This window comes from Belonocnema kinseyi, chromosome 7, assembly GCF_010883055.1.
Source record: "Belonocnema kinseyi isolate 2016_QV_RU_SX_M_011 chromosome 7, B_treatae_v1, whole genome shotgun sequence".
In the NCBI taxonomy this organism is placed as follows: domain Eukaryota; kingdom Metazoa; phylum Arthropoda; class Insecta; order Hymenoptera; family Cynipidae; genus Belonocnema; species Belonocnema kinseyi.
In genome coordinates this window covers 98,705,846-98,721,763 of record NC_046663.1, presented here as the reverse complement: position 1 = coordinate 98,721,763, position 15,918 = coordinate 98,705,846, and the positions used below count along the sequence as shown (strand labels likewise).

The following is a 15,918-nucleotide window of genomic DNA, read 5'->3' as shown; positions in this document are numbered from 1 at the left end:
TGAGTTGCAACGATTGTACCCGGAATATTCTGTTAAATTGATCGTCCTTATCATCGGCGCTCTTGGAGGTGCCAAGCTTTCACTTGCTAATGGCCTAAAAAGAATCCCTGCGTCTCAACAATATGCTAGAACACTTGCGGGAAAATGCAGAAGGCGGTTGTCCTTGGGTCGCTCCGTGTTCTTAGGGTGCACGAGGCTTTTGCTGGATCGTCGTAGTGATTCCTTTACAGACTGTAACCACCTATCTCACGGTCGTGAGACGTGGTTGTGGCTGAAATTTTACCGCGATTTCGCTGGAAGCGAGTGCAATTTTTCAGATTAGCACCCGCTCCCGGCGACATGTAAGCAAGTCAATGCAAATGCACGGTGCAATCGCACTATCCCCTATTTCTGTAAACTCCACCCTAATATATCACAACGAAGTTAAACTTGACTCAACCCTTTTTCTGGACGCATTGAATTTTTAGAAAAGGATCGAAACGAAGAATACCCATAAAATTCCACTTAAAATTGATGATACAGGAAAATGAATCTAAATTATTTCTTAATGCGAGTTATAAAATTTGAAAGATAATTTCCTGTCACCGTGCTTGGCAACATTACACACACCTATTGTAAAAAAGGGGTTTTAACCTCATAAAGATACTTCTTCTATTTCTGATTTCTCAAGTCTGTTTTAAACAATATAACTTTGATGTGATCTTCATTTTGCTCTTCTCTATGATTGAATTACATTATTTTTATTCAAAATAATGTAATCAAAAGGTGTTGAAGAAAAGGCCATAACCTCAGAATTCAGTTTCTTTACTTTGCTTTACAAACAATACAATTAGAAATTTTTCCCCATGTTTTGTCTCATTTTAATTTTTGTTTATAAAAATTGAAAAATTGTAGTATAAAATTTGATTTAGCCAATTCATTAATTAATATTGTAAAAATTCATGTAATTAAAAAAATTTTTTCTACATTTTAATAATTTTCAATTAACAAATCTAAGTAATTATTATTGTTATTATGCTTACTATCTATTAGATGTTACAGCCTTTATCAAACAGTCTGAAATAATAGTATTTTTATAGAATTTTTAATAGTTCAGTGCCTGAACATTAAATTTGACTTGAAAGTCGCGCCAATTTCAAAACATCTGATTCAGCTTTCGCGGCAGCAATCAGAAGCGGAGTAAGTGGTGAGACAACTCTCCCTTGAGGAACTCCACCCCAACGTATATGAAATTTAGTGTCACGAAGTAATTGTAGTGGACCAGTCTAGTATTTCGGAGATTTCGTACTGCAGAGTTTAACTTCTACTGAATGTACATGGGAAGGTTGAAAAATTGCTATATTTATTTCTGGAATACAATTAAATCGTTTTTCTATTTACAATTTGTAGTATTAGTCACAATAAAGGTTAGGATTAAGTATTGCATCATTTTAACGTTGAATACTTTAAATTTTCCGTTCAATTTTGGAAAAATATGTGTAAGATATGTTTTCATTTTAAAATACTCTAACTAAACAATAGTCTTTCTTAAAAAATGATATATAATAAGTCTATAATAAGTAGTTACATTTATCTTAGTAAAATTTTAATTAAAAATGTTTGTAGAATATATATATATATATAACGTTTTACTTTCAAACAATGAATTAGCAGATTTTAAAAACTGACGTGAAAAGGACAGCTATGCTTTTGTTCGGTCACGACTGAGCGACCGCCGCACACCCTGCGCAACTTTATTTACTCCTACTTGCAGTTCAATTTTCAAGCAAGTAAATTTTTAAGCAATTTTCAACCAAATGAAAAGAAAAAAATCAACAATTTCAGCTAATTGAAAAAATTATATGTTAGAAAAAAATTGAGGAGTTAAATTGTCAGCTTAGAAAATTAATTTTCAATTTTCAAAAAGGCGAGTTTTCAATGACCTAGTTAACTCTTCCACCAAAAAGTAGAACATTAAAGAAGTTTAAACAAGGGAGATTAATTCTAAACCAAAAATATAGTAGTAGATATTTGAATTAAAAAGAATGAACTTTTAACAAGAGAGACTATAATTTCTTATTGGGTTCTATTAATGAATTTTTTAAAAGGGGAAAGAGGGGAATAGAGGAAATAGTGGGGAGTGTGACGTAGTTTTTGAATGACCCAATTGCTCAATACAGTCAAACCCTTTAATAGCCCTTCCTTTAATAGCCCTCTCTTTTATAGCCCTTCCGAGAATCAACGCCGCGCCACAGGTAGGTGTAACAGGAGCTGCGCGGGGGCTGTGGTTGTCACTCAGGCAAGTAGTCAACCGTGAACAAACAAAAGCGGAGCAGGCTGTAATGAATTAATTTCCACCCACCGTCATCCCCAAAATCGGTGCTATAGAAGAGTTTCACTGTAGATAAAAAGTAAAGACAATACCTTAAATCTGTTGTATCCAGTTGGCGCTTCCCCATAAGGGATTCCTTTAAAAGATGAGTACTCAACCGATTGGACAACGGTCTTCAAAATTTCTCCTTGGACAGGTCCGTTGGTCGTTTGAACAATATCCGTCGATTGACATTTCACCAATCCAAAAAAAAGTACTAAAATATGACCAGATAGGATCATTTTTTATTCTCTATTCTGAAAAAGTAAGATTATCTCAACGATAGTTCTCTTATACTATTTATTAATTTTCAAAGGCAAGTTAACTTTCTGTAAAATAAATTGATGGAACCATTCGAAACTTATATAAAACATTTTTAGTTTCAATTTTCTTTCATTTTAGCACAAGTAACTTTTTTTAAATGTGCACTATTTTAATCTAAAGTTCACCGTCTGACTGCGGAAATGGAAATCTCCTCTCGAAATGCGTTTTTGCACGCGATGATTTACAAACTAAACTGGTTTTAACAAAACGCGAACTTTTACTATTTAGGATAATCAACAGTGGAAGTCACATTCGCATACTAAATTTCCAATTTTTTCAGCTCTGAATTTATTTATTTTTTCTGCTGAAAGACTATGAGAATAAACGGAGAAATTTGTCTTTAAATAAGGAATCAGTACAATTTTTTTATCTGAATAAGTATTTGAGAAGATACGTACAATCAATTGTTTTTTCATAAGGTGACTAATATATTTCTGAAATATTATTAAATTGATTAATACATGCATTGAATTTTTTGTTAATTCCTTGCATACAAAAGTGTATTAATACACACACATCCATGCAAACACATGCATACATACAAACATATGCATGCATACAAACATACATACACATGCACCCACGCATGCATACACAAATGCATATACAAAACCGTTTGCTGAAATCGCTTGGTACGAAAAACAATATCATGCATTAAATATTCAAAGCCATAATTTTTTATTTGTAATTTGATTTTTACATTACGAATTAAAAATAATAAGTTTTCTTTTACAATGTATCGTTATTGTATATTCTACCGAAATGTGAGGTGGCTGAATGAGAATAAAAACGATACTGATCACGATATCACAGTATGAAAGATATTTTTTCTAAAAATTCGATCGCGGGCGGCTCGCTGCGTTTGAAAGTTTTGATCGCGCTTAAGGCGCGCAACTGTTAGTTCTGGCGCTTTTCGCTCGATAATGTATTTATTTTGCGCTTCGCACTCGACTATGTATTGACTTTGCGCTAAGTGCTCTGATCTTTATATTTTCCCTAAAATTGTGCACAAAATTTTAAAAATTAAAGATCAAAGCATAGACAAACGTAATTAGGTGATTCTGAATTCTCTCTTGTTAAAGCTCCTTCAGCTTTAACGATCAAATTCGAATCACGTGTCTTGTGTTTCACACTCGATTTGATCCAAAATGTTAACTTTTCTGTATCATATTCAAAACTTTTATATCAAATGTTTTGCCCCATCTAAAAAGTACTATTGAACAACTTCTTGGTCCTTTTTGGCTAAAAAACTTTTGTATTGTAAGTCCCTGAGGCAGGGTAGGTCAATTCCCATAGGAAAAAATGGACCCATCACGACCTAAGGCGTGCGGAACAAGAGGCTGTGAAGGATACAGAAAAAGTTCACAACCCGACACGGATGGCGTTAGTTCAGTTTTGAAATCGTGTTGCGGGGTGCAGAGGGAGCAGTGGTCACATACATTGCCGTCATGCTGTTCAGTACAGTAGGATTGCAGTCAGTTGAAAGAACGGGAAACAAAGCTATACAAATTGATTTATAGCTTTGACGAAGATTCATTATAATAAAAAGGAGGCGATTCTGGTGTCAGATGTGTGCAAAACTGCGAATCTTGCCGACGCTTCGTGAACATTGCAGTTCACTTATTCAGGACTTAGCTGCACTTACTTATCAGACTCACTGCTACAGGTTAGCCCTGGAGAACTGAACTGCAATGTTCACGAAACGTAGCAAGATTCGTAATTTTTCACACGATTTAAACCGGAAACGTGTCCTTTTTATTATAAAGCTTTACTAAGCTACCCAATTATATTTCAGCCAGCCGTATTTATTAAAATAATAAAATACCATTTCTGATACTGGCGCACAAAATTGCAGCATTTGCATGTACACGTGCACTAGGGTGGCCAAAAAAATCACATTTGAGAAATTTTAACGGGCTTGTTGGCCAAACTGTTCTAGTAGCCAAATAAATGTATGCCTATTTTTTATTTTCGAAAAAAAAATATTTTTAAAACTCGCTCTGGCCATTTTTATATCTTATGGAGTTTAGCATGTAAAATCTTTCCAATTTTTATTTCTTTGATTTTGGACAGGAAATTATAAGCCAATTTATTTGATATTTAATATACTTGTTCACTTATCAATGAACATTGCATTTATCGCCATTTTAAATCTCAGAAATATTATGCTAAAGTTTTAGGCATATCAAAAATGGCATAAAATGGGAATTTTTGGAGACTCATTGTGACCCTCAGATATACTTGTGTAACTTGAAATTTTGAAGAGACATTCTTTAGACTATTAAGAATAGATTTCTAAAAAAAAAATATTAAAAGTATAATTTAAATTGAGTAAAGCGTAAGAAAAGCTTATGAAAAATGATGCATTTAAGTTGAACACCGGCTGAAGGGACTGCAGGTGGACGGCTACAAAGAAAGTTGACCCTCGGTCGGTCCGCTCATTGTACACCGTATTTGCTGTCATCCCAAGCTGCGGTGACTGACAATGAGTTGAATGGTCGAGTAATAATCAGTTAATAAATCTATAGCTGCTCTCTGGGTTAAACCGATAACTGGTGTAAGGATTTCTTTACTTCAAATCAGGAAACTTTGAAGCCTCAGAGCGAGTTCTAAAAATATTTTGTTTTAAAAATAAAAAAATAGGCATACATTTATTTGTGTGCGAGAACGATTTGGCCAATAAGCCCGTTAAAATTTCTCAAATATGATTTTTTGGGCCACCCTAACGTGCACTAACCCATGGATGCTGCTTAGTTTCTCTGCCCGACAGAGATGGCGCTGAAACACGGGTCCATTTTTTGCCACGTAGTTGACCGATTCTGCCCTGAAGGAAGTGAGTTTCCGCGATTCCGACAGCGAGAAGGTGAGCATTTTCATCCTTCTGGATGAAACCGCGCCACTCGGATGGGGTACCATCAAAGAAAGGCACGATCGCATAAGCCGATTGCAAGGTAAGAGGTTCGGATATTTTAGAAATAATGTCAAGCATAGCCTGCGCGTATTCGGCTATGGTTCATAAGAGAACTTAATGCAATTTTTAAACTAGAAATGGTTCACCCGACAGGTTGAGAATGTTTTCTGAGAGGGCAAACAACCAAATCCAAAAATAAATTAAAATCTGAAAATTGATTTCATGTTTAAGACCATTTGTAGAGTTGGGGCGGGGTAGCGCCGCCCAGTTAACAGCCAATAATATTTTTAAAGTTAAGAAGATGTGGAATTGATGCACTTTTTTATCATTTCAAGTTCTACATTATTGCATATCATATTTCTATGAGTATTCATAACATGAACAAAACAATGATTTAGTCATTTAAATCAGCTTTGCCCTCTGGTGAGGGGCAAAGCCGATTACAGCTTTTTATGAAAATCAAAACATTTAAAGACAGGAAAATATGATGCTTTGATTTCTTGGTATTGTATGTACTGGGAAAATTACCTTTAAAGATATCCAGCAAGAAGAATAAGTTATTTTGAATAAAAATAGAGTTAGTTGTAATAAAGCCTCTTATTCGTTCACTTCTACTAGAAATGGACTTCATGTCATGTTTCTACCGTACCAATACAAGAAACCTGCATACCGACCGAATTAAGAATAATAATATTTAATCATGGACATAGGAAACAAGGGACTAGACATGCAATTGCGGGGGTGACACAATGAGGGGGGAGGTCCAGCACCTTTTGATGTCCCGCGAAAAACATGGCAGAGCCCGCATGTTTATATTTTCATGCACAGTTTGTCGGCAAAAATGCTCCTCCTGTGGATTCAACCCCGCTCGCCAAAGTTAGGATGGCATGCCTACTATCGGAAAGAAAATTCGAGTCCTCTGGCTTTGACGTTGAATAAGTATGTGAAGAAGAAATGGTAGCTTAATGAAAAAGGTATCATTTTGAAGGTGCAAATGTTGTACGTTAATGAGCCGAAAAGTAATATTCCAAAAAATTATTTGTAGCTTACAGATCTGAAAATCTGATAAAAAGTAAGGAAATTTGATAGCTTTTGAAAACAGTGAACTTTGAAGCATAGTTTTTTATAAAAAAAAATAATAGGAAAAATCTGAAAAAAATCATGGTGGTACATTAAACATTTCTGAACAGATTGCCGTCGAAAAATTTGCAAAATATAAATAATTGTTCTTTTTTTGTGAATAAATATGCGAGCGCACTATCTTCAGTTCTAATGAAGATAATGAAGTGATTTAAATTGGAAGGAGTTAGTTGAATTATCTGTAATAATTTACAATTGGAAGAAAGTATGTGCTTCTTTTTGTCTTCGTTCAAATTGCGATATTTCAATCACTACACAATTTAAATCACTACAGTATCTTCATTAGAACTGAAGATAGTGCGCTCGCATGTTTATTCACAAAAAACGAACAATTATTTATATTTTGCAAATTTTTCGACGCCAATCTATTCAGAAATGTTTAATGTATCACCATGATTTTTTCAGATTTTTCATATTATTTTATTTATCAAAAACTATGCTTCAAAGTTCACTGTTTTTAAAAGCTATCAAATTTCCTTACTTTTCATCAGATTTTCAGATCTGTAAGCTACAAATAATTTTTTGGAATATTACTTTTCCGCTCATTAACGTACAACATTTGCACCTTTAAAATTATATCTCTTTCATTAACCTACCATTTTTTCTTCGCATACTTATTCAACGTCAAAGTCAGAGGACTCGAATTTTCTCGCCGATAGTAGTCCCGTGTTTCCTATGTCCATGAATAGTTTATTCCATGTAGCCCACAGGATAAGTGGCTGTTCTACATTTCCGATCATTTATCGACGAAACTTGTGACACGTATATCACCTACGTACTTGTAAACTATTATATCCTCGGGTCTGTCCCCCTGGTCAGGCATCAATCATTTAGGAGATTTAATATATTTTGGAATTGAATTATATCTCATTATTATAATATCATTGTATGATATTGTTTTGTGTGTCAAAAAGAAGGCTGTATTACTAGGGCTATTTAATTGTAAAGAACAAGAGCAAAATAAAAAAACATTTATTTATTTTGCTCAAGTATCTAGAACATCTGAGAAACTCTAGAGAGTCAATATTGATCTGTCGTCGCACCTTATTTTTTAAAAATGTTTTAAAATCTAAGCTGAGAATAGAAGCGAGGAGATGAAATGAAATATAATCAATTTATTCTAGGTAGTAGTATAGTCTGTATTCAAAATTTGTCAAATGAATATCAGCAAAGTAATCGCCACCGTTAATTATAATGAAACTTACAGAAACGGTTTAAGTCCACAGCCCAGGTATGAAGACCAGGTTAACGAAGGAAGCCAGATGGATGAGCGCGAAATTTAATGAAATTTAGGATTCACTTAAACTACCGAGACGGTGCTGGGGCAAAATACTAGCTTTCGTCTTCACAGGAAGAGCCTCGAGATCGTATTTAGCGTCCCGCGGAATAAACGCGGCTTTGTTCATTCATGTCCCAGAAGATTCAAAGCGAACCGAACCCCGGAAATCTACTCGATGCCCAACTGTCCAGTCAGGTCGAAAAGAAAAGATAAACTGATTTTGGAGGAAGCCCTCCTGCTTGCGGGGGCTGCTTCTGCATCTCCACTCTCAACAAGGGTAAAGGGCAAGACACAAGACGCCGGGTTAGGGATCTTTTGAAAATTGAAGTCCGAGGTTCAAACGGGACCCCACCAGGTCTGGTGGGGAGTACAGTGTGGTGAAGTCACCGTTGGTTACTTCCAAGATTTAAAATATTAGTTGGCCCAGGTTTGCAGCTTGCTTCAATCCCTTTATAGCCATAATAAACGACAGCCCGGATTAGTGCTTGGTTACGACCGAGACCGTCTCAAGGGACTGCCAATTTTCAATCTGGAAAACATATTTTGCTGCAGATGTTGCTTGATCGTTCGAACCTCTTCTGTAAACATTTTCAAATTAAGAATGCTAGAGTCCTAGAGACTCTAAAACAAGATAGTTATCTCAAAAGGTTTAGGCTAGGGTCTTGTTTCCAGGTAGGAATTAAAACTGGTCGACAGGATTTCTTTTCAACCTGCCTATCACCCCTGGAATTATGGAAGGACAAAACTAATCTAAATTCTAAATTATGACTGTAGAAACAGATGTAGCTGATAAACTTAAAATGAAATGCGTAAATCATTAAACTAAGTATTTAAGGTAGACCTGAGAACAAATACCTCCATTCTCTTCTCGGGCAGTATCCATTTCATCGCGGTGTACCTGCTCGTCTTACTCTCTCCACTCGACTTCTCCTCACGTTCCTGACTGAGCGAGATTGCTATGCCGGGCTTTGCCAGCGGGGGCCCCCTTTGTCCTAATGAGGCATAAAATGCCATGCATAAAAATGTTATAGTTTTGCAATCAGAAAATTCAAAATATCATATTCGGAATCTGTGTTTTTTACGATCCCAACGATATGTAACTTGCAATTAAAATATTGAAATTACACTAAGTTATGGCAGATATTAGTTTGTTTTGACCCTGACTAATATCGCCTCAAAAAATCAAGACCCCCCACTTTAGAAGGCAATAACTTCGCAGACAAAATGTGAGGAGGTTCGAATAAGAACCACAAGAATCTGCTAAGTTTTCTGAATAAAATTGTGTTTCTGTAATTTGCGTAAAAAAATTTCGTTTTGAGCTAATTAGCAAAATACAAGTAAAAATGCTGCCACGAGGCCCATTGTTGAGATACCTTAACTTTCACATGATCCCAGGGCTAAGAGTATGTTGGGAAAAATTTGAAAAAAATCTGGAGTGGGCTACAACATGTTTAGAATCCAGTAGAGACCTTAAAATTTAAAAATATTTAAAAATGTCAGTTTTGCAAGGATTTTTGTTGAATGTTTTTATTTAGGGGTTGAATGGAGCTATCGCGCTGTTTAATGGCTTAAAATGTGTAGTAATATACCCTGATTCCTATTTCGACCACAAAACTGAATACAAATTAGAATTTCGCGATTAAAGGCGCTCAGAATAATTCGGAGTTTAATGAGGCGAGGCGCGTGGCACAGTAGTAAAAAAAAGTATAGAAAAAAAAAGGTCACTCATATTTCGCAGCGGCAGACAGCCGTTTTCTTCAGCTTTTTCCCACAGTTGCTTCTTGCTCAGTAGGGCCGTCTCAAAGCTTTGAGGTGGGCTGCGTCCTTCTCTCCTGATATAAAATTTTGATATCATAATATAGTATCAAGCTTGAACACGAATTATCTTGTATTTTGTTTATTTAATACAGTACACTTATTTCGATATTATAATATAATTTTGTAATTATTAGGCTGTTAATTCGCTACTGAAATGCGTACTGGTATCTGTATTAATTCAATTCTCATTTAGGCGAAACAATAAGGGAAAGAGTACAAATTTCTTAAAAATGGCGAGACAAAGAGAAAATATTTTAAAAATAGTAAAACAAGGGGATAGGGTTAAAAGTATGAAGTCCACTATTTTCAGTTTCCAAGAAAGTCCACACTTTCTTTTCGGCTGAATGGAAAAATATTTGTATAAAGCTACATATGGTGCAACATTATCTTATAACGAATAATATTTTTAAAAATACGCACATGAAATTGCGATGAAATTGAGACGGCCCTGCTGAGCAAGAAGCAACTGTGGGAAAATCTGAAGAAAACGGCTGTCTGCCGCTGCGAAATATGAGCGACCTTTTTTTTTCTATACTTTTTTCTACTACTGTGCCACGCGCCTCGCCTCATTAAACTCCGAATTATTCTGAGCAACTTTAATCGCGAAATTCTAATTTTTATTCAGTTTTGTGGTCGAGCTAGGAATCAGGGTATATTACGACACATTTCAAGCCATTAAACAGCGCGATAGCTCCAGTGAATCCCTAAATAAAAATATTCAACAAAAATCCTTGCAAAACTGACATTTTTAAATATTTTTAAATTTTAAGGTCTCTACTGGATTCTAAACATGTTGTAGTCCACTCCAGATTTTTTCAAATTTTTTCGAACATATTCTTAGCCCTGGGATCATGTGAAAGTTAAGGTGTCTCAACAATGGGCCTCGTGACAGCATTTTTACTTGTATTTTGCTGATCAGCTCAAAACGAAATTTTTTTACGCTAATTGCAGAAATACCATTTTATTCAGAAAACCTAGCGGATTTTTGTGGTTCTTATTCGAACCTCCTCACATTTTTTCTGCGAAGTTATTGCCTTCTAAAGTGGGGTGTCTTGATTTTTTGAGGCGATATTAGATAGCATTATGGAATTTTCCGTAGTATAGTTGAAAATGCATCAGTTTATTTGGTTGAAAATTCGTCTGTCGACAATTTAATAGAATATACGGATTTTCACCCAGCTACCTAGAAGAATATTATACTTGAAACCAAGTACTTGAATTTTTAAACCAGAAAGACGAATCCTTAACAAAACAGTACACAATATAAGTTATTTATTATATACATACAGATTTAGACATAAGCATTAATTTTATAATATTAAAAATAATGGTCGATTCTTGGACAATCGAAGGGAACTACGGGGTGAAAAAAAGGATTTTGCAAAATAAGGACCACACTAGTGTATTAAGCACAAGGGCAATTTATTAAAAGCAAATTAAACTTCACTTTCCAGGGAATAGAATTGAAATAAATATACTTATTATATTAGATTATAACATGGAAAATATAAGTATTTGGTTTCAAGTATAATATTCTTCTAGGCAGTTGGGTGAAAATCCTTATATTCTATTAAATTGTCAACAGGCGAGTTTTCAACCAAATAAACTGATGCATTTTCAACTATTCTATGGAAAATTCCATAATGCTATCTAGTCAGGGTCAAAACACACTAATATCTGCCATAACTTAGTCTAATTTCAATATTTTAATTGCAAGTAACATATCGTTGGAATTGCAAAAAACACAGATTCCGAATATGATATTTTGAATTTGCTGATTGCAAAACTATAACATTTTTATGCATGGTATTTTATGCCTCATCAGGACAAAGGGGCCCCCCGCTGGCAAAGCCTGACATTGCAATCTCGCTCAGTCAGGGACGTGAGGAGAAGTCGAGTGGAGAGAAGCAGACGATCAGGTACACCGCGATGAAATGGAAATCGCCCCTCTTGTCGCAAGTTATAATAAAAATAAAGAGGGTGTTTGGTCAAAAAATCCTTGAATATCTCTTGGACGTTACAGTATATTAGTTTTTCTTCACACTTTGTGTCGTTTGTACAAAAATGTAATTTATTTATTTTTAATTTTTTTTTACGAATTAAACTAAAACTACACGTTTCATCCAAAAATGATTCATGACAAATTTGTAGCTCTTTTTAGGATAAACAACTTTTGTCTGACTATTTTTGCCGCAACTTGTGTCGTTTGTCCATAAATTTCATTTTTCAATAAAATGCTGTTTTTTTAGGAATAGAAGAAAAACTACGAGTTCTATAAAAAAAGTGATCCATAACAAATTTTTAGATCTTTTTTGGATGCATAATTTTCAGACTAAAATGACGAATATTCAACAAACAAAAAAATTAATTTTCAAGGAAGAAGTTCAGCTTTCAATCAAGTAGTTGAATGTTCAACTGGAAAAAACTTTTGGCTGACTATTTTTACCACAGTTTGTGTCATTTGTCCAGAAATTTCATTTTTTACATAAAATGCCGTTTTCTTACGAATAAAACAAACACTACGATTTCTATAAAAAAGTTATCCATACAAAATTTGCAGATTTTTGCTGGATGCATAATTTTTGTTGATTCATCGTTTTTCGTATCTTGCATTGTTTGACGGCAAAAAATGAATTTTATATTTTTCATTATTATTCTTTACAATCAAAATTTGAATTTTCAATTTTTCAAGAAAAATCCAATAGTTGTTATGATAATCTTGAAAGTCTTTTAAAAAGCAACGTTTTTGTTATTTTTACATTTTTGCATATAAAAAATGTTATTATTGTTTATTTTCTTTTTATCGAAAAGAGTCCTTAGGGTAAATTATTCAAGTTTCCGAGTACTACGGATTTCCGTACAAAGAATTTTTAAATGTTAAAAAAACTGTTCTCAAAACTTTTGAAAATTCTCTAACTTTTCAACTTTATTCCAAAAAAGCTAGCTATTGAACTTGACCTTCAGTTTTTGACAATAAAAGAGTGTGTCAAAGGACAACATGATAGATTGATTTTTCCAAATGTAATCGTGCATGCAGATCGTGCATCCATGCATGCAGACAAACGTACATATATACGGACACGCAATCATACATGAACAGATAAATGTGTGCATGCATAAATACACACGTGAAAACGTAGAGATACATATACAGACATGCAGACATACTGACCTAAAACCTGTTTTTTTGGTTTCAGAGGGTCTCAAAACGCGTACATTCAACAAAAAAAGGAAAGGGCGGCAAATTTTACACAAATGTAATACCTTTTCTGATAAGAATGATAAAAACATGTTTAATGAATATTTTCTCTGGTATTAAATGAGGATGATCAGAATAAATATCAATGTTAAAAGGTTAAAAAAATTCTTAATAATTTCAGTTTAAATGTACCTATTTCATTATTTAAATGAAAAATAACTTTTTAATCTTTTTGAACATATTATTTTGAATTTTGAACTAAATTTTAACTATTATTTTTATTGCATTTCTAAAAATGATTTTATTATGATATAATTATAAGTATTTTAAAGATTATTTTTTTAACACAGTGTGTACTTAATTTAAAAAACAGTTTTCATGGAATGAACAAATTTTCCAAAAAAATGTTGTTTATCTATTTCTGTAGTACAATCATTTAACCTGCAGAAAAGATTACTCGGCGAAACTTTCCATCGTCTTTAATTTCTTTTTTGTAATTTAAACTAACTTCACATAGTTTAATTTTTCAGGGTAATATTTAAAGCAAAATATATAATTCAAAACCAACAACACACCAGAAGAAGCCAAAAAACATTGTTTTTAATAGTATCAATAACATACTTTAATGAGCAAAATATCTTCAAAATATACGAAATAAGCAAATTTTTGTCAAAAATAGAGGAATAAATTCTTTTGCAAAAAATCAATGTGGGTGCTGTATATTAAATTTAATTTAAAATACTTTAAATCATAACATTTCAATTCCTAACCATACATGAATTTTCAACCTAGTGGTGCAATTTTCAATTAAAAAGATTACCTTTCAACCAAGATGATTAATTTTCCAATAAAGATGTAATAGTAGTCTATTGATACTAAAGTAATGAGATCAATAAAAAATACAATGAAGTCTGGAGGGCACATGTGGCAAAAAGCGAGCGTCGATTTTAAATTAATAAATGCTATCATTTATTATAATTGTTATATTACAAGTTAATACTTTGTAATGTTAAAAATACCCGCATGTTTCGGCTCACACGCAGTTGAAAAAATTGCGTTCCGTTAGCCTCACTGAAGGGATGAGTGTTTTTTTTACGTTCGACGTGACAAATATAACATTTGCTTGAAAGAGGTACAATTCACTAACTAAAAAACAATATAGACTACTGTCGAAAATTGTCGGTACGTTCAGCAAAAGTGTTATTGAAAATCACTGTTAACTTTGGATACTCAAGGGAAAAAGACTGAAATTTACAGGAAGTAATCTTCGAAATCTCATTTTCAATTTAAGCCAGTTAAACTTCAATAATAGTCACGACTTCCCAAGATATGACAATAAATGTCCAAGCGTCGAGTCTTTGCCGGCGAACACCTCAGACGGCCAGACTCTCTGCTAAAGCAACTTAAATTCGACGTAGATACGCTTGGACTTTTCCATTCGTATCTCAAAAACCCGTTAAGATTTTTCGTGTTTTATTGGCCTTAATTAAATATAATATTGCAAAGACCAATTCGTATGAGTTTGAAAATTTTGCTAAAACTTTCCTCTGTCATGCCACAAGTGGAAGTCAAGGTACAAAATTCGAGAAATTCTTGAATCTATGTTTAACTTCTCACGCATTATATTATCTACAAACGTTAAAAAATATCTATCTTTCGGCCCAATTGACGCATAATTTGATTAGCTTTGTAACGAATTTGAAATAAAATTCTTACTCTATTTTGGAACGAGTAATCACGTTTCAAAGTGAGCAGTGATTTTTAATAGTAAATTCGCTGATCGTACAGACAATTTTCAATATTCAAAACTTAAAAGTAAGTTATCAAGGTCTGAATGATAATATTTTCACGAAATCACGTATTAGGTTTCACAAAATATAACTGTCTCAAGTTTAAGAAGCCCACAAAACCCAATCCCATATATCCCAAACCTAAATATCACAAGCCCACAAATACCAAGCTCACAAATCCCGACCCTAAAAAACCCAAATCCACAAAACCTTATTTCACAAAATTCGGAGCCTATAAAACCCTATACCACAAAACTCAATTTCACAATTTCCGAGCTCACATGTCCCAAGCCGACAAACTCCAAGCCCACCAAACACAATCACACATCCCAAACCTAAATATCTGAATCCCACAAAACGTAATTATACCAAACCTAATTCCACAATTCACAATTTTCAAGCTCACAAGCACCAAGCCCACAAAACCCAATCCCACATATTCCAAGCCCACACAATCCCAACTCACAAACCCCAAACTCACTTATTCTAAGCCCACAAAATCAAAAATAATAAAATGCTAAGCTTCAAACTCTAGGACCTGTATATTCGAAGTCCAATCCCACAAAACCCAACACCAAAAATTCTACGCCCACAAAACATAATACATCAATCCTACAAAAACTAATGCAACTAGGTTGTGTCTTTTTTATGTGAGGAAGAAGAAACTTATTTACGTTTTTTTTTATCCGAACATGGGGATAAAAATGTCGTAACGACGTCATAAAGACGTCGCCAAAATTTGTGCCTTTGTATAGATCTGATAAAATTAACATGTATTTCATAACATCTTCATTAGTTAATTCTCTTTTACATCCATGTAAAAGTACTTTATGTACTGTTGATGGCCTTTTGTACCATGGACATTTGGCAACACATAATTTAGCTATTTCATGACAACACATTTTTAATTTATCAACACGAATTTCTTGCTTCTGTGAAATAACTTGCAGGACTGTATGTAATCAAACTATTATTTCTTCAGCTACTAGGCAGTCTGATAAGTATCTGAAAATTCTAAGAGATGGCATTAGTATTCACTAATGTGAACCATTTTCGTCGAGCTTGATCCTTCAAATGATGCCTGTCAAAACTTCAGCCATTTATGTT

At 33.8% G+C, this 15,918-nt stretch overlaps 1 protein-coding gene across 2 annotated transcripts in view; it reads right to left on the bottom strand.

Moving 5' to 3' along the window:
• The window catches only part of LOC117177140 (esterase B1-like), a 35,543-nt gene extending 24,546 nt beyond the window's left edge, over positions 1-10,997 (bottom strand). Inside the window, exons 1-3 of one of the 2 annotated variants that reach the window (XM_033367639.1) lie at positions 10,988-10,997; positions 10,368-10,369; positions 2,404-2,607 (exon numbers count right to left, since the gene is read on the bottom strand). In XM_033367639.1, the coding sequence (XP_033223530.1) occupies positions 2,404-2,592 (189 nt within the window). In that variant the 5' untranslated portion in view covers positions 2,593-2,607; positions 10,368-10,369; positions 10,988-10,997. Of the gene's footprint in view, positions 1-2,403; positions 2,608-7,930; positions 8,176-10,367; positions 10,370-10,987 lie in introns of those variants that run through there. The other variant, XM_033367638.1, reaches the window with a different exon arrangement.
• Positions 10,998-15,918: the final 4,921 nt, after the last annotated feature.